The sequence below is a fragment of the Lycium barbarum genome, chromosome 2 (assembly GCF_019175385.1).
Source record: "Lycium barbarum isolate Lr01 chromosome 2, ASM1917538v2, whole genome shotgun sequence".
Taxonomy (NCBI): Eukaryota; Viridiplantae; Streptophyta; class Magnoliopsida; order Solanales; family Solanaceae; genus Lycium; species Lycium barbarum.
The window spans coordinates 117079516-117102221 of NC_083338.1; the positions used below are offsets into that span (position 1 = coordinate 117079516).

The following is a 22706-nucleotide window of genomic DNA, read 5'->3' on the forward strand; positions in this document are numbered from 1 at the left end:
AATTCGCCCCTGCCTCCCACCATTATCCTAAAGCTTTGGATTGAATGCTCAGATATTTGACACCTACATATTAGGCAAATTCCAGCCATTCTTGACCAAGTTCGTAGATATCCCTTCTTATAGTACAATATTTGAACATTTGTGCAGCTTAACAAGTTAACATCAACATGCTATGTAAATTTAAAGTGATGACACCAGTGATTTTAAATAATAAACGCAAGAAATGAAGTGCACGCACCAACAGATGTTTCACAAGGAAGGAATCTGAGAGAATTCCAAATTTCGAGTACTTGTATCATAAATCAAGGATTAGGTTAAACTATTGACATCACCAACTACAAGAACATCTGCTTCCACAATGCAGCAGTCTTCGACAAGGTAGCCTTTTTTTGGATTCTTGAATTCATGTAGCGGCATGAATGCTGACCAACCCCAAGCGGCTACAGCAGCTGAAAACCAATGTGAAGAATCTGCAAAAGAACGTAATCCAAAAAAGATTCTATTCAATTCATATATCCAGTTACCTAGTAAATGACGAAAACTTAATCAGTTCCATTAAATAACTGTTAGCTATTTGTTAAATGAAACTGATCAATCCTTACAGAAGTTTGAAGTGAGAAAAAGCATTTGATCAAACCAACCCTGAAAACAAGTACTTATTAATTACCCCCACTGATTTTACTTTTCCTTTTCTGAACAAAAATAGGGACCCCGTGGAATTTCCTCCAAGAGAAACTCAAACAACGTCTACATAGATAACGCAAACGGGCAAGATAACATACTTAAAAAGACTAGAACATAGAACTTTAAAATTTTGTCCAAATGACGAAAATCCAAACAAAACTAACAAAAATTGTACATGCAAAGCAAAATTCGTATTACCAAAAGTATGTAATTCTACCATATAGCACTTGCTGTGGTTATCCTTTTACTCCCTCTATCCTAATTTATGTGGCATTTTTCATTTTTCGAGATTCAAATGATTTAAACTTTGACCAACATTTCAAAATGTATTATTTCATCATATTGACATGAGAAGAATTACAATTATAGTACTTTTCGTAATATTTAAAGTTTAATTTTAAAATATTGAGTTAATTTAATTCAATATCGTTTAAAAAATTAGTCAAATTAACTCTCGGAAAGGGTAAAATGCCACATAAATTGGGATGGTGGGAGTACTATGTTCACATGCTTTGCAAATGCTTTTTTCCTAGTTCTGTAAGGATCCGTTGCCGCAAACTTAAAGGATCATATGTGCTCAGATAATACAACATGGGTAAAAATAGATCTACCCTAAAGTTCAATAGACCATTTTGTCAAAGCTCACGTAAAACATATCATCAATTAATTTGACCCATGTGTATGATTCTGTCCACTTCAAATTGAGTATAACCAAAGACAAACAAAAGATTAGTTGTACTTTATGGAAGTCCAATTTGCTAAAGATTGAAAATGGTTTGTCTCATAAAGTTTACTTCTGACTTAGCTAGCTACCTTATCCTTGATGACTTTGCATTGCCTGTGTAGTATAGTATATGATAACCTTTCTTTTTTTCTTTAGCTCTTTTTAATTACATAGAGAATCAAGGGAAGGGAAATAGCATGCCTGAGAAGGATGATATTGTTGATCAAATGGATCGCATTCGTAAGGAAAAACTTCTATTCCATATAGACAGAAGTGCAACAAATTAGGGAACAAAAGAACGTAACTCTTACGATGTGCACCACTAATCTGATCCTTTACAGAAATGCTAAGTATTGCCTTGACCCTTTTCTGGCGACCAAAACTTCCAGCATCAACTGATACAAGGTAAATGGATATGCTATGGCCCTTTTCACGAGCATGACCTGCAGGATAGAGCAAAAGCTTCCTACATCCAACATAATTAACGAATTTTATTTACATTACAAAGAGAAACATCGAATGGAAAATGTGAAAGAAGAATATATACGTTATGTATAAGAAGGCAAGAACAACACACCATTTGTAAGCCCCTACAGGAAATTCTTCTGAATACAATTTATCCTTTAATTTTGAGAATCCAGAGATCTCCCATTTGTGCTTATAAGACTTGGTCTCATTCAAAAAGGACACACATTCACCTACTCCTGGCTCTTGATGACAGATACATCCACTCCAAAGATACATTTGTCATTAACAAGGTAACCCTTAGAGGGATCTCTGATTGTTTCATGAGATATACATTTCGAGACACCCCATTCAGTCTTGATATTGTGAAAACGTTGAGCCATTCCTGCAATAAAGTATTGTCTTAGAAAGTCCTTTCAAAATACATTAAGAATCTCCTATTTAAAATTGAAATGGTCTATTTACGTTTTTATTTTAATTTTTGATAAGTTAAAATCATGTATTTATTTTACTTTCATGTTTAGAAAACCTCAACAGACTTCAAAGAGGAAAATTTCTGGAGCAAAGAAAACTATACCTTTCATTACAAGAAATTTGTCATGAATTTGATCAAATATCAAGAAGCTAAATGTGGCATTAACCTCCCAACCAGCCTGTAAAGAGCTTATATCGGCAATGGCCAAGTATACAGAAATATGATCACGCCCGCACTTCCATCTCCGTTAGGATAGATGATCATTTTCCTGTCCAAAATGCATGAACAGCAAAATTCATAACTACTTGTGAATATGCTGGATTCTTGGGAAAAAATAAAAAATATCAGTCTGTTTCAAACTATTCATACGTCTAATTCATTTAGAGAAACTTATTACTGCTATACCTACTCCACGCCAATTTGTAGGCACTATTTCCTCCTTTTTGCCTGTCCTAAAAAGCTTGGCAAGTTTCTCTATTTGTTTGAATCAGTAAGCACCTTTTTGTATTTAGTAACCAGTTAACTTTGATATTCCAATTGACATGATCGTTGTAAGCCTAAACGAATACCAACAAAAAATTATTTGATACAGCGCGGAACTTTTGAAATGTTATTATGATATGTATCCTATGTGTCCTATCAAACTATGCCAAACAAGTAGGAACAGAGGTAGTAACTATACTAGTTTATAAGCTCTCTGGAAAGAGCAATGCCTCCAGCTTTCTCTCCCTAGAAAGTCAAAATCAGAATAAGAAGATAGAAGGGGATAAAAGACTTTGCGGTAACCTGTGAAGCTTTCACGACCCAATTTGCGAGTCGTGGTGGCACCTATACTATCCCTCCGAGTAGGCGAACCACATTACTATTAACAAGTTAAATAAGCGGAAAATTGAATAATAATAAGTTATCAAGTCTTAAATACTTATCATAACTAGAAATGTCACGACAACCCCAAAATTTGGTCAAAGGACACAAGAGCGCTAACATAGTTTGGAATAAAAGTCTGAAAATACCCGAAGGCTACATACTGTCTGTCGAACAAAAAAAACAGAATTAAATAAGAGGGTCCTTCAGGGGCCACGGATGACCAAGTAGCTCACCCTGAATGACCGAAAGATGTCACCCTCGCGTATCAGCCACGGGGCGTAGAACTGGAGCCTGAATCGTACTCTGCACTCAACAAAAAGTGCAGCAAGAGTAGTATCAGTACAACTAGTACCGGTAAGCATCATAGGCCGACAATGATTAGATAACGCATGAAGAAGTTGAAACCAACAAATAACACATAGAGCAAACAGGTATGGTCACGTATCATATACAAGTGAAGTGTAAAGGAATCATGAAATCAACCAAGACAGATATAATTCACCAAATGATCAGTCAAATATATGAGTGGATGAATGCAATGCAATGCAATAGTCATCTCGCTCACTCCACTCTCGTACACGCATGCTAAGGGCAGTGCCTCAAAGCCATGACCCATGAAGGACCCGCGAAGTCCATGTACCATTCGTGCTCTCCGGCAGAAACCTCGGAGGCTTTCAATCACTCTCAATCTCCGACAAAGATCTCGGAGTCTCTCTGTCACTCTCAATCTCCGGCAAAAACCTCGGAGTCTCTCAATCACTTAGCTCACCATCATCACAAGAATAATATGGAAGGCATGTCATGCATGATATCAGTCTCAACAATATCACCAATAGACAATCAACAAATACAAGTCATATTAATGCTACCATTCCTTTTCATATGATGAGTGAGCTAGTATGTGACAGAGATACAGACAGGTGATAATCACAGAAAATAACACATGGCGACAAGCCCACATAACAGCTGACAGAGCCAACTTAATTGGAATCCACCTCCACTCCATGCCCAAAGGCCTATATGCTATCCCCGTCACTTTCTACAACTACATACGATTCTCTAATCAGAGTCTAACTAAAGTAGACCATAACCTACCTCAATGCCGAGCGGGTGACACGAACAATCAAACTAATGCCTTCCCTTTGCGTAGAGCCTCTGAATGATCAAAATCTATCAAATATGCGATCTACGTTAGAATACGAATCTAAGAACACCCATATTGTTATATTTATATTCGAAACTCAAAAACGCACCCCGAAAAGTGACCTTGGGCCCACAAGGGCAAGATTGAAATTTTATTGAAAAATAATTTCACCCATTATCTAAGGATCATATATTTTGAAAATTAGTCAATTTCATCCATAAATGGTCTCTCAAATCATTAATTCCCATTTTTTAAGACTAGGGCTCAAAACTTTCAATTACCTCAAAATCTTAACTTAGGATAAAATCTAACTTCCCACATCTCAAATACCATGAATTTAACGGTGTTTATATGAACAATACACCTAATATCCAGTTACATATACCCAGTATATCAAAATGTAGTCACATAATGGAAATCAAATGAAAAATATTCAAACCCATGAAAATTTCGGAAGTTGTATCTAAGAAACATTCTTTTCGTACATTAGTGTTTGCTACATTCATCTTTACTGTTAGCAATTAATCCATCATGAAATAATCATTAGCCTTCATTACATTAACTAATCATCATCACTTAATTAAAATGGTACATCAAACATGATATGTACTATTAAAGATATCTTAAAGTAAGCCCCTTACAGTACAACGAAATTGAAATGGAAATTCACTGCAACTTAAATTTGATGCTAATCATTGGATGAATAATTACTCCAATCACAATGGCCCACCATTTAGTATTAATTATTATGGTCCAATTATTAGCCAACCCATTATTCAATGAATGTCAACATAAATAGCAAAATATCACACCAACTTTCTGCAATAAAGGGTACCTGATGCCTTGATAGTTTGATAAATTGATGCTCCCTGACTTTTTGTGCACAGTTGAAACGTAACTGCCCTATAATTGTTTCTCTTTTCAGACCATATACTGATTTGAGGACTAGATATAGGGAATTTTACATAAATGACTACACTTTGGGGGTTTAAAATTTGCCATAACTACAGTTTCAATATTTACATTGCGTAGCTACAGTTTTCTCGCTGTATTCAAAAAATGGCTCGTTGTATTCATAAAACGACCTAGTTGTATTCATGAATACAGCGAATAAAAAAATTTCAAAAATTCTTTTCACTGTATTCAAGTCATATGTATTCAACTCAACTGTATTCATGTCAAATGTATTCAATTCAGTTGTATTCATCTATAGCTACTTTTACATTGTATTCACTTTATTGTATTTAAAAATCAGTGGTATTCAAACAACATAAATACAAAAAAAAATTGTATTCAACTTGCACAACTGAGTTGAATTTTCCCAAAAAAATTAACGAATACACTCAAATACTAATACAAAAAATAAAATTCAACAGATCTGGAGGAAGGAGAAGATGATGACCGAAGAAAGAAGGGGAAGGAACAATGCCGATGGTGGCGACAGATCTGGAGGAAAAATGAGATTGTGTGGAGAAGGTGAATGGATGGAGATCGATAAGAAGGGGAAGGAGCTGAGGATGGTGGTGACGTCGGCCATGGTGGTGGCGCAATGGCAGTGGAGTGGCGGTAAGGAGAGAGAAAATGGAAGAGAGAGCAGAAGGGAGGGAGAAGTAGTGGACTTGAAGAACATTGAATATTTTTCATGGAAGAGAGAGCAGAATGGAGGGAGAAGGGAGGGAGGAGAGAGAAAAATGTGGATACAAGGGTTGCTTTTTTATTTTAACCAATTTTGTATGTTTTAGTTATGGAGTGTAATTGATATACAGCTTTTAGCTATGAGGTCTAAATTAATTAAAGTATAGCTACTAGATAAAAATAAGGTCTAATGTTAGTTACACCATGTAGATTTCCCCTAGATATAACCCTTAAGGCCCTTGCACGTAAGGAATATAAGGTGGGCCTGGCCCAATAGCTTATTACAATATTGATCCACTTCACTTATTCACTTGGCCACTTTGAGTACTTTAAAAATTTACATACTCCGTCAAATAATCTATTTACTAAATTATGCCTTATATGTGTGCAACTCATATTCCTATAAGTAGCTATTCACACACATTAAATAAATATATTTCAAGAATTACCCATCAATTATATAACCGTCACCTATTCCCGCAAGTTAAGAATACCATTTAAAGCTACGAAAATGGTATTTTAGCGAAAATGATTTCAAAGTGCTAAATGACCAAACGGGTTGTTACAGAAGCCTTCATAAAAGTCCTCAAAATATTAAAAAGGGAATTGTATAATGCAAATACTTGAAAAAATTGGACATTCTCCTGGAAAAAAAACATATATATTCTTGTCTTCTAACCTAAACTCTTAGGAAGCATGAACTCAAGGACAAGTATACATGCATATATACATGCATCAGTCAATTTATACTTATGTTATCATCGAATTTTGAATTAGACAAACTACTTTAATATACTTTGGAGGAACTTAAGAAATTGCAGAGACACCCTTTAGTAAGAGAGGAGTCATGCTACACAACTTTGCAATAGATTTTCTGCTATGTGTAGACGATATTTGTTTATAGAAAAAAGTACATATACACACTTCACCGACTTGAAAATAACACAAAGTAAACGATAATTGTAACCGGAAATAAAGCCATAAAAACGCAATTCTAGACTCAACCACTTAAAAGCGGGATTGCAATAATAAGCCGACATGTCACTAGAGGCAGATGTAGCCTTTGGACAATGCGTTCAACTGGTCCAAATAGTTTCGTCACAGATCATAGATACATATGCGAAAAATCATTAAAATTTCAAGCTATATTAAATTTTGAACCTATCATTCATAAGTACAATGAGTTAGAGCCTTAAGAAGTGTTTGTCCTCGTACTTAAGAAGTGTAACAAGTTCAATCTAAGAGTCTTAAAGATTGGATCCACCAAGTCAGGCAAGGGGGTTCAATATCTACTAAATATACATAAAAATAATATTAATCTTGCATATATAGTGTAATTTCTCGTCGTAGGGGGTTTGGATGAACCCCTGGGCCTAACCTAGCTCTTCCCCTAGCCATTATACTTAAGAAACACCATAACCATATTAGTATATTACTATTGACATCATATGTCAAGGTAAGTGAATATTGTTCATACCAAAAACTGAAAAACTGATCAATTAAAAGAAAAGAGAAAAAAAAACCCGGAGCACTAAGCTCCCGCTATATGCGGCGTATGGGGAAGGACCGCACTAAAAGGAATAGAATATTTTTCTCAACGTTTTCCATTGAAACCTTGGAATATATACAGTATACATTGCATATAATTAGGCTTAATCTAAGGCTACTAAATATATACAATCCTAAAAACAATAACAGAATATATATTTACATATATATCTTAACACACCCCGCAGTCGAAGTGAGAGGTTGACGGACACTTAGACTGTCCCGAAATTCTTCAAACAGAACACGCGGAAGACCCTTAGTAAAAATATCCGCGATTTGATATCGTGATGGAACATGAAGAACTCGAACTTGTCTACGGGCAACCTTTTCCCGTACAAAGTGAATATCCATCTCAATATGCTTGGTACGTTGATGTTGCACCGGATTACCCGATAAATAAATTGCACTAACATTGTCACAATAAACAATTGTAGCCTTTTTAATCGGACAATGTAGCTCCAATAGCAAATTTCGTAACCAACAGGATTCGAATATTGCATTTGCTACACCCCGATACTCGGCCTCAGCACTCGACCGAGAAAGAGTGGGTTGTCTTTTGGAAGACCAAGAAATCAAATTATCACCCAAAAATACACAATAACCAGAGGTAGAACGTCTTGTATCCGGGCAACCACCCCAATCAGCATCAATATAAGAGACAAGAGATGATATCGAAGATGAATAGAGATGGAGGCTGTCACGACCCGACTAGGGGCCGTGATGAGTACCCAATACTTGTACCGAGCACCCCTTATCTATCGTTTTACCTTTACTTCTCAGCAGGCCGTAGGAACTGTGCCATATATTTTTTTTTTAACATTAACATTAGCAGCATCATTATGAACATAGACTAGTAAACTTCGTTATCACTTTATACAACAACATTAAAATGCCAACACACCATATATCTAACTGTACTTGACTGACTGGGCATATCTGTCTACGAGCCTCTAGACATAGTACACTTATACATAGAAAGGGCCGGGTACTGCTGTGCCCGAATATACATACACAAAATAGTACCACGGAAGTGAGGCTCCGGAACAACTGGAGCACTGTAGAGTACCGCTGGTAGAGCTCCTAAGGATCAAGTCCACCTGTCTGCTGACCTGCGCGGCATGAAACGCAGCGTCCATAAGAAGGGACGTCAGTACGAATAGTGTACCGAGTATGTAAGGCATGGAAGACAATGCAAGCAATAACATAGAGTGCGATTAATAATATCATGGAGTCACAGGACATATAACGAGGCAAGAAAGTAACCTGTACATAGGAAGGCCCCTTTTTGGGCGGCTATCATGCATGGCTTGTCTTTCCCTTTTAAAAACGTTTCCCCTCCATGAACGTAGAAAATAGAACTTATATTATGTCGTATCTTGTCGTATCGTGTCCTATCGTGCCCTATCGTATCCTATCGTGGCATATCGGGTCGTATCCTATCGTGGCATATCAGGTCGTATCCTATCGTGTCTTATCATGGCATATTATATCGTGTAATGTCATGTCTTACTACAGCATGTCGTGTCGTGTTATATCATGTCAATGTCATAGTATAGTGTGTCATAGTGTATCATGCCATAGCGTAACTTGTCATATCGTAGCATAGCTTATCATAGCGTATCATATCATAGCTTAGCTTTCCGTTGAAAATCTTTTCTTGTTCATATATATATAAAAATAGAACATGTCATATTGCCGAGGCGTCGGCAGCCGATCCATTTAGCCATAAATACACATCCCGCGTCCGGGCATCCCGCGTCCGGGACGATATCATGTCATGTAATGCCAACTGATCAGGTGGCTATGCGTGTATAACGCTCTGCCCTTATTCCCATCTTCCCCGTATACATATGCATACATCATGTATATATATCAGCGTCTATAGCGCTCTGAATCTTTTATCATATACATATACTGGTATCATGTACGTATATCAGCGACTATAGCGCTCTGGATCTTTTATCATATACATATACGTGTATCATGTACATATTTTATAAACATATAAATATTTCCATTAGAATGGTACAGTACTTATCGTTTGATAATCGGAACGAGGATCAAAAGTTTCCTTTGGATTCTACTCCAAAATAAGTCAAACGGAGCAATAGGGAAAATCCGGGAACAATGGGCCCACCTCGGGTCAAATGAGGCGGCGTACCAAATTTACGTACATTATATTTCATGACGTCACTTGTGAGGGTTTTAAGGTAGTCGGGTCATATTTATGCCAGTTCTAGATGTTTAGGAAGTTTCTCCAATATTTTACACAATTTCTAATTCAATTCTACTGAATGAAAAAGGGGAAACTTTAAGTGCGGATTCCGGGAAATAGAGTTGTCCCTGAGGCTCGTACCCAACTTATTACGTTTAAGGCATGCCATAGAAGGAAGGGTGAAGCCTTACATACCTTTTCCGCTTCATACACGTCTCCAAAATCAAGTTTCAAGTTCGCCAAAATCTACAATTTGGTCACAATTACCAAATGTTAATTGTAAGGCTTTAAGATTTCAATCTTAACCAATACTTGTCTACAAAAATTTGTGCAGCATCTCCCCTATAAATACACCATCCCCAAAATTCAACTTAGCCAATTTTTATCAACAACAATCCGGGAATTCAACCCGGCCAAACTATCAACACAATGACAACAACCATGACTACAAAACACAATATAACACAACTAGTCTTCTTTCCAACATAATGCAATAGCTTTCATTCCAACTTCACATTTCCAAAACCAATCTCAATGTTTTTACATTCATTACTAATCAAGATCATTACAATATAATTCGGAAGCATTTCATATCATTTCTACCAAATATTCACAAGATATACAAAATATACAAACTTTCTACCAAAACCATAATCCATCCAAAACTTCTAATCTTCAATCTACATATTCCTAACATATTTCCATCTTCCAATTTCATCAACCATAATCATAATTTGCACCTTAATAATTTCATTTTCATAATTACATAAATCTACCATAAAATCACAAAACTTCTCATAACCACTTAACAACCAATCTTTCATGCCAATATGGACTATTATCCTTCCAAATTCATCAACTAACATAATAATTCACATTTAAAACTCCACTTCTATAATTACATAAAAACTTCATTAAAATCATATAATTTCCTATAACTATTTCCAATAATTTTCCATGCCAACTTGAACCATTTTCTTCCATTTCCAATATAAATTTCACCATAACCACAACTAGAATACAACATAAAACTCAACTCATATTATTTATACAACAATATACATATATGTCCACTTACATATATGCACACCCACTTTGTAAACTTCCATATTTCCATAAATTCTACTCATTTCTGCATACTACAACATAAACCAACCTTCATAACATAATAAAAAGGGATTAATTCTTACCTTTTTCTACAATCTTCTTCACTTGACCAAGTTGTCAACTTGAAGAAACAAGTGTTCTTTCTTCCAAAATAATTACACCAAGTTGTAAAGGACCCTTGAATTAGTAGGAATACCACAAGAAAATAATTTTTGGGAGAAGATTTCAAAGGGACAAAAATTGGAGAGCATGGCCGTATGCCATGTCTCCTTTGCTCTTCATTTGTTTTGTTTTTCTCCTCTTCTAATGTTCTTGAAACTTCTATATGTTTCAAGACAACTAAATGACCCCTTTTATTTAATTATCACATGGAAATTAATTAGAATCCATGGGCTTGGGCCATTGTATGGCCGGCCACCCCTCTTTTGGGCCTAATTTTTTTTTCTTCATTTTTTTGGGCCAACTCGGTTGATCCCGAGTTGGGCCTAGCCCACTGACCTTTCGACCTTAAAACGTCCATATCTCCTTGTACCGATGTCACCTGGGAACCCACAACCTATGGTTGGAAAGCTAATTCAATTATCTACAACTTCTATTTCTTGATATTTTTCCAAATTCCAAACTTATAATACCGTTTTTGCCCCTACAAGTCAGATCACCCGAAAACGTTTTCTTAAAAATATTCGTTTGGAGGACTTCCACTTTGATTTGGCCCAAGGGTCCTTCTTGAGTTGTGTTTAACTTCACATATGTGATTCATATGACTTTTCAGATGTCCAAAAAAAAATCTCGATGTGTGGGCCCCACCTCAGCTTACAAATAATCCGACGTAAAAAAAATACGGGATATAACAGAGGCCATGATCAAGCGTACCTTGAATGTACCGGATAATGCGCTTTAGAGCTTGCATATGGTCAACTCTCGGATCATGCATATGTAAGCACACTTGTTGAACAGCATACGAAATATCCGGTCGGGTGAATGTAAGATATTGTAGAGCCCCGGCAAGACTCCTATAAAGAGTGGGATCCTCATAGGTAGCACTAGAAGTAGCACTAACCTTTTCCTTTGTGTCAACAGGAGTAGGAGATGACTTGCAAGAGGACATTCCGGCCCGCTCAATTATTTGTTCAGCATACTTGCGCTGTGAAAGAAGCATACCACCCTTATGTCGGGACACTGCAATGCCAAGAAAATAATTCAAAGGACCAAGATCTTTCATAGCAAATTCCGAGCTAAGAAGGCCCATTATAGACAAACGGAGAGCATTAGAAGAAGCAGTCAGGATTATATCATCAACATACAACAAGATATAAGCCATGTCAGTCCCCTTGCGAAAAATAAACAATGAGTTATCACATTTGCTATTTGAGAAACCAAGAGAAATGACATATTCAGCAAACCGCTTATACCATGCACGGGGTGCCTGCTTAAGACCATATAATGACTTTCGCAAAAGACATACATAATCCGGATGGTTACGATCCCGATAACCCAATGGTTAATGCATATACACTGTTTCTTGTAGCTCACCATGAAGAAAAGCATTTTTCACATCCAACTGATGAATTGGTCATGCTTTTGAAAGAGAGAGAGAGAAAGAACCGTACGAATCGTAGCCGGTTTCACCACCGGGCTAAACGTTTCGTCACAATCAATGCCAACCTGCTGAGTTTTCCCATCACCTACAAGACGGGCTTTATGCCTCTCAAAAACACCATTAGATTTTTCTTTATGAGCAAAAATTCACATAGAACGAATAACATTAACATCAGGTGGGCAGGGCATCAACTCCCACGTCTTATTTTTAATAAGAGCATCATATTCATCATCCATGGCCATTTTCCAATTCGAGTCACGAAGGGCCTCGACCGGGTTATGGGGCAAGGGAGAACGAGTAACTGAAGCCTGCATAGCATATTTTTTATTTGGCTTAAAAATGCCCATTTGACTTCGGGTTACCATGGACGGCTGAATTGTGTGGATGAAGTAGATGTTGGCTATTGGGTCACTGATGCATGTAGAGGAGTAGGATTTGGCCTTAGAGAGATAGGGGAGTTGGTTTGGCTTGTAGAGGAAGGAGAAATGGTGGAATCTGGGCTGCCAGAGGAAGGCCGTTTAGCATTTTGTGAAGGTGGGCTGACCGGCCTTATTGGAGATGGGCAGCTGGCGGGATCTGGGCCACCAGGCTGGGTCCGGTCAACATGGGAAGTTGATGGGTTGACTGGGCTCAAAGGAGGAGGCGAGTTGGTGGGATCTTGGCCACCAAGTTGAGTTTGGGCCATTTGTTCAGGCTATTGGGCTGACTGGTGACCGTCCAAAGCATTGGATTGATTTTGTATGTGATGAAGAGTATAAGGAGAAATGCTATCACACAAAAAATCATAAGCATTAGAAGAAGGGGTATGCAACTTTGCAAATGGGAAAACATGCTCATCAAATAACACATGAGGATAAATAATAATTTTATTGGAAGATAAATCATAACATTTGTAGCCACGATGATTCGAAAGATAACCCAAAAATACACATGGAGTAGACCGGGGTTGCAATTTATTGATAGTAGTTGACTGAATTAAGGGATAACATAAGCAACCAAATACCCGAATGTGAGAATATGAGGGAACCCTTTGGTATAGAATTTGTAGAGGAGATAGATTTCCCAAAAGCTTGCTCGGAAGAATATTAAGAAGATACATAGCCATTTGTAAATCATGATGCCAAAAAGAAGGAGGAAGAGATGCATGAGCAAGAAGAGTATGAGTGATATTATTTATAGTCCGAATTTTCCGTTCGGCTTTACCATTTTGAGAAGAAGTATGAGGGCAAGAAAGACGGAAGGACATGCCATTAGTTTTACAAAAATCCCAAAAAGGACCATTGTCAAACTCCCTCCCGTTGTCACATTGCACATTTTTGATATTACGTTCAAATTGGGTGAGTATGTGGGCTTTAAAAATTAAGAATTTCTCAAAAACATCCGATTTTCTAGCCAACAGAAAAGTCCACAAATTATTAGAATAATCATCCAATAATAAAACATAATATCGATGTCCCATAGAACTCAAAATAGGTGATGTCCAAAGATCACTATGAATAATATCAAAAGTCATAGAAGTGCTTGAATTAGAAGAACCAAATGGCAACTTAATATGTTTTCCGAAAACACAAGATGGACAAATACTAGAACTAGAAACCCGATTACAATCAATGCTTTTATTGAGCCTAAGAGCATCTAAGATAGGAGCACTCGGATGACCCAATCGATCATGCCAAAGTGTAGGAGAGACGGCTGCAAAAGTTGAGTGGAGAGCTTGATTGTTGATAGAAGTGGTAAGAGGATAAAGGTCACCCCGGCTATCACACCTCAGTATTGGCATCCCTGTCCAAATATCCTTCACAGAAAACCCAAAAGGATCAAACTCAACAGTCATATTATTATCAGTAGTGAATTTTCTAACTAAAATGAGATTTTTGATAATTTTGGAAGCATGAAGAACATTGTTTAGGGATAAGGGAGGACTAGGGGAATGCAAACAAGTATGACCATAACCATGAATTGGAATAGAATGACCATTACCGACAATAATACCACTATTATGATTGCTCAAATCAAAATAAGACGAGAAATTACCATTGGAAGATGTCATATGAGAAGTAGCTCCGGTGTCCATGTACCATGACGGATCGGGTGGATTAAGAGACATAGTATGCATTGCCGCTTCGATGTTTGTAGGAGAGTAGGAAGCGGACTGACCATTCGGGTTTGCCACAAAAGCCTGCTGAGGACGCAGCCCAAGGATCCCAGGCTGCTGCTGCTGTTTCTGGGCTGCTGTACCACGAGCCCACCCTTGGGTTGGATAAGGGCAAGGAGGGACAGCCCATGGTGACATCCAAGCCCAAGGTGGGAAATTTCCCCATGGAATCTGATTCGCCCACTGCTGCCCCGGCTGCTATCCCGACTACTATTGTTTCTGGCCACCACCACCGCGGCCTTGCTTCCCCCCGCCCCCGCCGGAACCACGACCAGCACCGCCGGACTTCCGGCCACCGTTTTTCCAGTTGTCGGATTTCTTGCCTCGGCCCTTTGATTAATCCGAATGAGAGAATCCATTATCAACATCTGAATTCGAGGCGGCCACCATTGCGGATTTGGAGCCCGTGGCAGCCTCCTTCGCCAATCCGGCCTCCTCGAGCGTAAGCATCGAACGAGCCTGATAAATGGAGGTAGAGGATCACTTTGTCGGATCAATGTCCCCACACCCCTATAGGCCCGAGTAAGGCCGGAAACAAGTTGAATGACGAGCCGACTTTCCGATACCCGTGCTCCAACATTCTTCAACTGATCAGCGATTGTCTTGAGACGCTGACAATAGGCCGATGCATTTGGAAAATTCTCCATTTAAGTATTGGAGAATTCGGCCTCTAAGGTTACCACACGGGAATTTTTATTGTCTTGGAATATATCCCGTAACCGGTTCCAAGCATCCATGGTCGTAGCATCGGGTTCAATGATTGTATGCAAAAGATCATTGGAGATGGTAGCATAAATCCAAGAAAGAACCGTAGCGTCAAGGGTCGACCACAATTCCTTTTCATCCTTGGTAGAAGGGGCCTTCGCCTTGCCATTAGCAGGAGGAATAATATGGTGAAGGACCTTGTGAGAACGTGCGGTAATTTTGAAAAGCTCCGCCCATGTCGAGTATTGAACATTCTCCATTTCAAGAGTTATGGAGATATGGTTGCGAATATTAGACATCGCGAGAGCCGGATGAAACGAGCTCTTTGAATCAGACATGGCGGTGAGAAGAAGGATAGAAATGAAAGAGAAGAAGAAACGGACTGCTAGGGCGCTGCGAAAGAGAAAGACGTTCGTGAAAAAAATGCCCTAGAAATCTGATACCATAATAGAATATTTTCCTCAACGTTTTCCATTGAAACCTTGGAATATGTACAGTATACATTGCATATAATTAGGCTTAATCTAAGGCTACTAAATAGGCAAATAAATATATACAATCCTAAAAACAATAACAGAATATATATTTACATATATATATCTTAACAAAAAGGTCTATTGTACGCAGTCTTACCCTGCATTCTTGCAAGAGTCTGTTTCAACGGCTCGAACGCGTAACCTCCTGATCAACAACAACTTTACCACTTACTCCAAGGCTCCCCTTCATTAGTAAAGATAAAATATGACTTGGAGAAATTAATGATGAGCAATACCATTTATAGCCGCTGGACTCGAACACAGTTGATTCATACTTGTTTATACCATTCGCTGAGAGCAACGAAAAAGATTCAAACTTCAACAAGTAACGACCTGGTGATGCATCTCTATTTCCAACGTTAACTTCAACAAGTAAAGAGACAAACTTAGAATCCAACATAAATAGAAGAACAACAAGAAAAAGAATCACATGATAATGGTATACCATCACTTTCCAAAGGCACGGGCACCATAGTTGAAGAGAAAAAAGAGCCTGAAGAAATTGCCCGACGGCAATAGATTTTGAGCGATCTTAGTCTCCTCGTTATTTGTGCTAGCGTGGATCACTTAAATTAGATGTTAAAGAGCCCGTTTGGATTGGCTTATAAGTTGCTTATAAGCTGTTTTCAGTTTTTTTAATGTTTGACTGGCCAGCTTATAAATCATTTTGTGCTAAAATAAGCCCAAAAAAATAATTTGACCTATTTGGCTTAGCTTATCTAAAGTAGCTTATAAGTTGGTGTAATCCATAGTATAAGTTGTTTTCAGTTTATAAGTAGCTTTTTTTAAGCCTATCCAAACAGGCTCAAATTCACTTCATAAAAAGTAGAGTTAATGACCAAAAGGGTAACTCAATTTATAGTAATTCATTATCAAACTCACTTCTTTTTATTTAATATTTTAAAAGTTCCTCCGTTCATTTTTAGTTGTCCACTATTCTTAAAATAGATTTTTATTTTTACTTGTCATTTTTCACATTTCAAGATAAGATAATATTTTTTTTCCTGTTTTACCCATAGTGTTAATTACTCACTTCAAATCATTTTTCAAATCCAATAAAAATATGCATCAATTAATATGTGTACATTGGTAAATTATGTACTCCATTTATTATTTCTTAAACAACGTGAAAAGTCCAAAGTGGACAATTAATATGGGTACATTAGTAAATTATGTACTCCGTTCACTTTTACTTGTCACATTTTGACTTTTCACGCTGTTTAAGAAACAATGATTAAGATAGGTATTTTACCACAATACCCCTATTAAATTGTGTATAATTGTATTAGAGTTGGGAAAATGATTTGAAATGAGTAATAAATGCTAAGGGTAAAACAAGAAAAAAAAAATTGTCTTACCTTGATATCTGAAAATTGACAAATAAAAATGAAAATCTATAAAGAGAATAGTGGACAAGTAAAAATGAACGGAGGAAATATTTAACTTTGCATAATTAGCTTTTATGGTCATTTTATAAGAACAACTTTCAATATCCAACTGACGTGGCAGCATTAATTTTTAAAAGAAGAACTAAAATCAGTATTTAAGTTTATTTACGACCCAACCCACTTTAAACCTGTCTCCCTTTCCTCGTGAAAGGGAAACTTTGGAGACGAGGACTTCTTTCTTTGAGATGATATAATGGACTAACTTTTATGAGTTATTCAAGGAATCATAAGCCAAAAGGAGATGTTGGCAATGTATTCCATTAGTCTATGTTAGTTTACGCAGGTACTAATACTAATTAGGATTAAATAGCAAAAATATGCTTTGACTACTCAACTTGTATACGGAGGCGAATTCAAGATTTAACATCTATGTGTTCAATCTATAAGTTTTATCATTGAACTCATTATATTTTTAACATTGTGAGTTCATATCTATTACTCCCTCTATCTCAAATTGTGATACACTTTCCTTTTTAGTCTGTCCTAAAAAGAATGATAGATTTATTTATTTGACAAGAAATTAACTTTAAAACTTACCTTTTATTCTTACGAGATGATTTATAGCTATAACCACACAACTATCTTTGACTTATTTTAGATCACAAGATTCAAAAGTCTTTCTTTTATTTTTAAACTTCGTGTCCAATCAAACTATATCACATTAATAAAATTTTACATATAAATGCATACTCCACTCAAAAATATTGGATTCATATGAAAAAGCTACATTCGCCCCTGCTTGTATACATGAGAAGCGTTGCTGTAGTTTTGCATAGAGGATGATAACATATCTGAAGATTTCTCCTTTCAAGAAGACAAGAGGAATTACATAGAAACTTTGTTGAATTGCAGTTTCAACTCAAAAAAGGAAGAGTTTCAAGCTTCAATATGTAGGTTAAATACGGTTTCATGAAAAAGGAAGAGGTAATAAGAAACCTATAATCAATTCAAGCACTTGCAGAACAGAACATATACCTCCCAAACGTTATGGTGAATAAAGTTGCTAGCTAACCGAATCACTGAACATAATGTATATCAGATGTTTAGCCTAAGTGCTAGCAAAAATATAATGTAAGACTTGCTTGTTAAATGACAAAAAACAACTATTAGGTTATAAACCATTTACAACAGCAATGACAGAAACATCTGCCTCCACAATGCAGCTATCATTGACAAGGAAGCCTCTTTTTGGATCCTTGAATTCGTGTAGCGGCAAAAATGCTCGGTAACCCCAAGAGTGTTTAACAGCTGAAAACCAGCTTGAAACAACTGCAATAGAACAATGTCAAATTATTCAAAGGACTTAATCAGATTTAGAAAGCAACGAAATTAAGAATCTGTTTGATACAGACTTTGAAACTGCTTCTAATCTTAAGACTAAAATTCAACCAACTCCATAGTAATAAAAGTTAACTGGGTAAAAGAATTCAACCAAACTTAGCTCAGATAGACAGATCATTATTAACCACGTATGATTACTCTCAGAGGCGTATGTAGTATTGCATATAGGGGTTCAATTGAACCCCAAACTTTCGACGCGGAGCATAAATTTGTGTGTAAAAAATTACTGAAATTATGATAAATAGTAGATATGAACCCCTAATTTTAAAAATATAATGAGTTCTATGCTAAAAATCTTAAGTTTGAATTCATAGAGTTTAAATCCTGGATCCGCCTCTAATTACTCTTCTACTTTAATTTTGTGTGGTGAGTATGTTGTGGAACTTAAAAGTCCATATATAAATACAACATATCATTGTTTTATCATATTGTGAACACTTCAACATTCGCTTAAAGGAAGACAAACAATGAAACAAATTAACAATGGTATACTTTCTGAAAGTTCAATTTTCCAATGACAGAAAATGGTCTACTAGATAATATTTTTAAGGCAACAGTTTTTTCCTTTAATCGTTTAGCATTGCCTGTGCAGTGCAGTATGACAGTTTATCCTTTACTCCCTTTGAAATGTCAAAAGGGACATCATCTTCTTTAAAATCAATTGTCTATGATTTAAAAAAAAAAAAAAAAAAGAATCTCATATGAGAGACCATCCTAGTGAAATCTAAACTTTCTTCTTATGCAATTATTCACACTGAAGGGAAAATACGCTAAGGAGGAAATGTTGATCAAATGGATTTCACAAGGAACAACAACAACTGTTGGGAATAAAATAGACCCGCAAAAATAATATTCACGGTATTAGTGATAAACGCGGAACACTAAGTTATGGTTAAATCAGCAAGAATAAAATGCAGCAATAATGACACCAAGATTTTACGTGGAAACCCTTCTGAATAAGGGAAAAACCACGGCCAAGAGGAGCAGCTGATATCACTATAGTAAGGAATTTTACACTGTGTAGTCACGAGTATAAATACTCCAAAGACCACTACACACTCAAAAAGAAAAACACTCTTTTGATTTTTTCCACCTCACTACAATATCACTCGCACTCTATTTTTCTTCACAGACTATTTTCTTACAGTCTATGGAATACCTCACTTTGCTCTCACTCAGATGTATTGTCTGAGATTTTGGTGTGTATAGCAAATGATCTTGGTGTTGATACAAATGAACCATAAGCCGCCTATTTATAGGAATGAATTTCCTATGATGAGGTAAGCGCTTACATCACGACTATGATGAGCTAAGCGCTTACATCACGACTATGATGAGGTAAGCGCTTACATCACGACTAAGATGAGGTAAGCGCTTACATCACGGCTATGTGAACAAAAGAATTGACTTGTTGGCCAATTCCACAATTGCTACCAATGTGATTTTGTCAAAGGAAGAAAAATCTTCCTTTCTTAAAATATGGGATAGAGGACTGGATCCCACAACAACATACTCAGCGTAATCCCACGGGCGGGATCTGGGGATGATAGAGTGTACTCAGACCTTTACCCTACCTCGTGGAGATAGAGAGGTTGCTTCCAGACCCCCGGCTCGAGTAAAATATTTCAAAGCAATTTGAGAAAAGGGAATACAGAAATGAAAGCAGTGACAACAACGAATAAATGCGATATGGAAAGCTTTGTATAGCATACAGAAAAAGGAACAGTAACAACAATGAAATAATATGATAACCGAAGCACAAGAAACACAGGGCGTAACAGAAAACGAAGAACAAGTAATTACGAGGATAATGCTAATACTACTTGTAAGAAAGCAGGTGCAGATACGATCGTCAAGCCTATCCAACTGGAAAGCGAGAGAACGTACAACTACCAACTAACCTTTTACGCTAATCTGCGACCTCCAAACTCTCTTATCTAAGGTCATGTCCTCCATAAGCTCAAGATACGCTATGTCTTGTTTAATCACCTCTCCCAATACTTCTTCGGCCTACCTCTCCTTACACCCACTATTGTCAACCTCTCACACCTCCTTACTGGGAGAAACTACGTTTTTTCTCTTCATATGCCCAAACCATCTCAGTCTCACCTCTCTGATCTTGTCCACCACAGAGGCCAATCCACCTTGTCCCAAATATCTTCATTCCTAATCTTACCTCTCTAGTATACCTACACATCCACCTCAACATCCTCAATTCTGCCACTTTCATCTTTTGAACAGGAGAGTTCTTAACTGGTCAACACTCTGCCCTATACAACATAGCTGGACTCACCACTACTATGTAAAACCATAGTACCTTCTTATCACACAAGAGTCTGGAGGCGAGCCTCCTCGTTCTTGCTCACCGCCAACTTCGCATGAGCAACCTTCTTTGCTTCCACTTTCCATTGTACTTCACCATTCCACCACCAATCCCCTTGATGTCTGGAAGAGTTACCCCTCGAAACCCCAGCACCTCTCTTGCAGCTTACCTAATGCAACTAGTAGTTTTATCTCACATATTGTTCGCATCCCACCTGCTCCCTCAAGCCCTCATCACCACTAGCTTCTTCTCCATCTCCTAAGCTCTGCAAAAGGCAAGTCTCACCATCTGATCCTTGGCCCGTCATACCAAGTTCTCTTCTTCCTTTCCCTCTTGATCTACAAATCCATCGCAAGAGCTTATGTTGGGTTGTAAGATTCTCACTCAGGATAACTTTGCAGTCCTTACAAAGACCTCAGCGCCCTTTTTAAGGAGTAAGTAATCTATATGACTCTTAGCCATCGCGCTACGGAAGGTAACCAAGTGATCCTCCTTCGAAACTTGAATTTGCTATCACCAACTCAAAAGCTTTTGTAAAATCCAAAAGTGAGGCTCCTCCATCATTTCTATCCCCGAGACCAAACCTCCATGCACATCTTCATAGCCCTAGAGATTGTGCCGATGTGGACCATTGAAAACTACTCCTACGAATAGCTTTTCAATAGGTTGTATGCCTCTCAACCACGTTCAAATCTTCCCAAAAGCGCTTCTTGATATCCTCATCCAAACCCACTTGCGGCGCGTATGCGCTAATAATGCTCAAAGTAAGCCCTCCAATGACTAGCTTAATCGTCATAATCCTATCAGTGACCCTCCTAACATCTTATCACTTGATCCCTTAGTTCTTTGTCTACTAGAATGCCTACCCCATTCCTATTCCTCTAACCTCCTGAGTACCACAACTTAAACCCGTCCACATCTTGAGCCTTAGTTCCTACCCATTTGTTTTTCTGGACACAAGCTATATGAATCTTCATCTTCTTGAGATTCTTCACTAACTCAATGGATTTCCCTGTAAAAAAAAACCTATGTTCCAAGACCCTTACCTACTACTGCAGGAATGCAAATGAAGGAACAAGAGAATACTGACCTATCTTGTGATGTAAACCATTAATCTGGTCTTTGATAGAGAGGGTGCATTTTGCCTGGACCCTTTTTCGGCGATCAAATCCTGTAGCATCAACTGATGCAAGAAAAATGGAGATGCTTTGGTCCCTTTGACAACCATTACCGTTAGGATAAAGGTGGAGTTTCCTGCATCCAAGCATAAGAACGTCTATTTACTCAAACATCAAACTGAAATAGTTGAAGAAAGAAGAAAAAAATATGACATAGAGAAAAAGCTCAAAATCGTGAGTTTGGGAATTAACTCAAAGGGACGATTTTGAGTTATTGCCAAACTTAAGGGACCATTTTGGGCTTTTATTCTCTGACATATACGAAGACATACCATTTGTGATCCCCAACAGTAAACTCTTTAGAAGAACATTGCTCCCCTAATTTTGAAAACTCAAAGATGTTCCACTCGTGCTTAATACACTCGATGTCTTTTAACAAGGACACACATTCACCAACTCCTTGGTTCTTGATGACAAATACCTCAGCTCCAAGAATGCAATTATCATCAACAAGATATCCATTGCAGGGCTCTTTCAGTGATTTGTGAGAGATAAACTTGGAGCAACCCCACTCGGCCTTGATCGAGTGAAATCGCCGCACTTGACCTGAAGCCAT

General features: G+C 37.4%; 1 protein-coding gene and 1 long non-coding RNA gene across 2 annotated transcripts; both read right to left on the reverse strand.

Moving 5' to 3' along the window:
- Positions 1–309: 309 nt before the first annotated feature.
- Positions 310–22706, reverse strand: LOC132628783 (ubiquitin C-terminal hydrolase 12-like). Its single transcript, XM_060344549.1, has 3 exons — positions 22423–22706; positions 1720–1874; positions 310–470 (listed from the first exon to the last, which is right to left on the reverse strand). The coding sequence occupies exons 1-3, from the start codon at positions 22704–22706 to the stop codon at positions 310–312; spliced, it is 600 nt and encodes a 199-aa protein (XP_060200532.1).
- On the reverse strand, positions 8311–11657 carry LOC132621591 (uncharacterized). Its single transcript, XR_009575584.1, has 3 exons — positions 10948–11657; positions 9953–10003; positions 8311–8651 (listed from the first exon to the last, which is right to left on the reverse strand). It is a non-coding gene; the product is annotated as an uncharacterized LOC132621591 (long non-coding RNA).

Excerpts from the sequence above, each read along its gene's own strand:
- LOC132628783 (XM_060344549.1), bottom strand. The coding sequence starts at position 22,706 with ATGGCTTCAGGTCAAGTGCGGCGATTTCACTCGATCAAGGCCGAGTGG. Across the intron at positions 1,875-22,422 it reads ACTGTTGGGGATCACAAATG|GAAGCTTTTGCTCTATCCTG; the intron begins GTATGTCTTCGT and ends TGTTGGATGTAG. Across the intron at positions 471-1,719 it reads TCAGATTAGTGGTGCACATC|ATTCTTCACATTGGTTTTCA; the intron begins GTAAGAGTTACG and ends GTTCTTTTGCAG.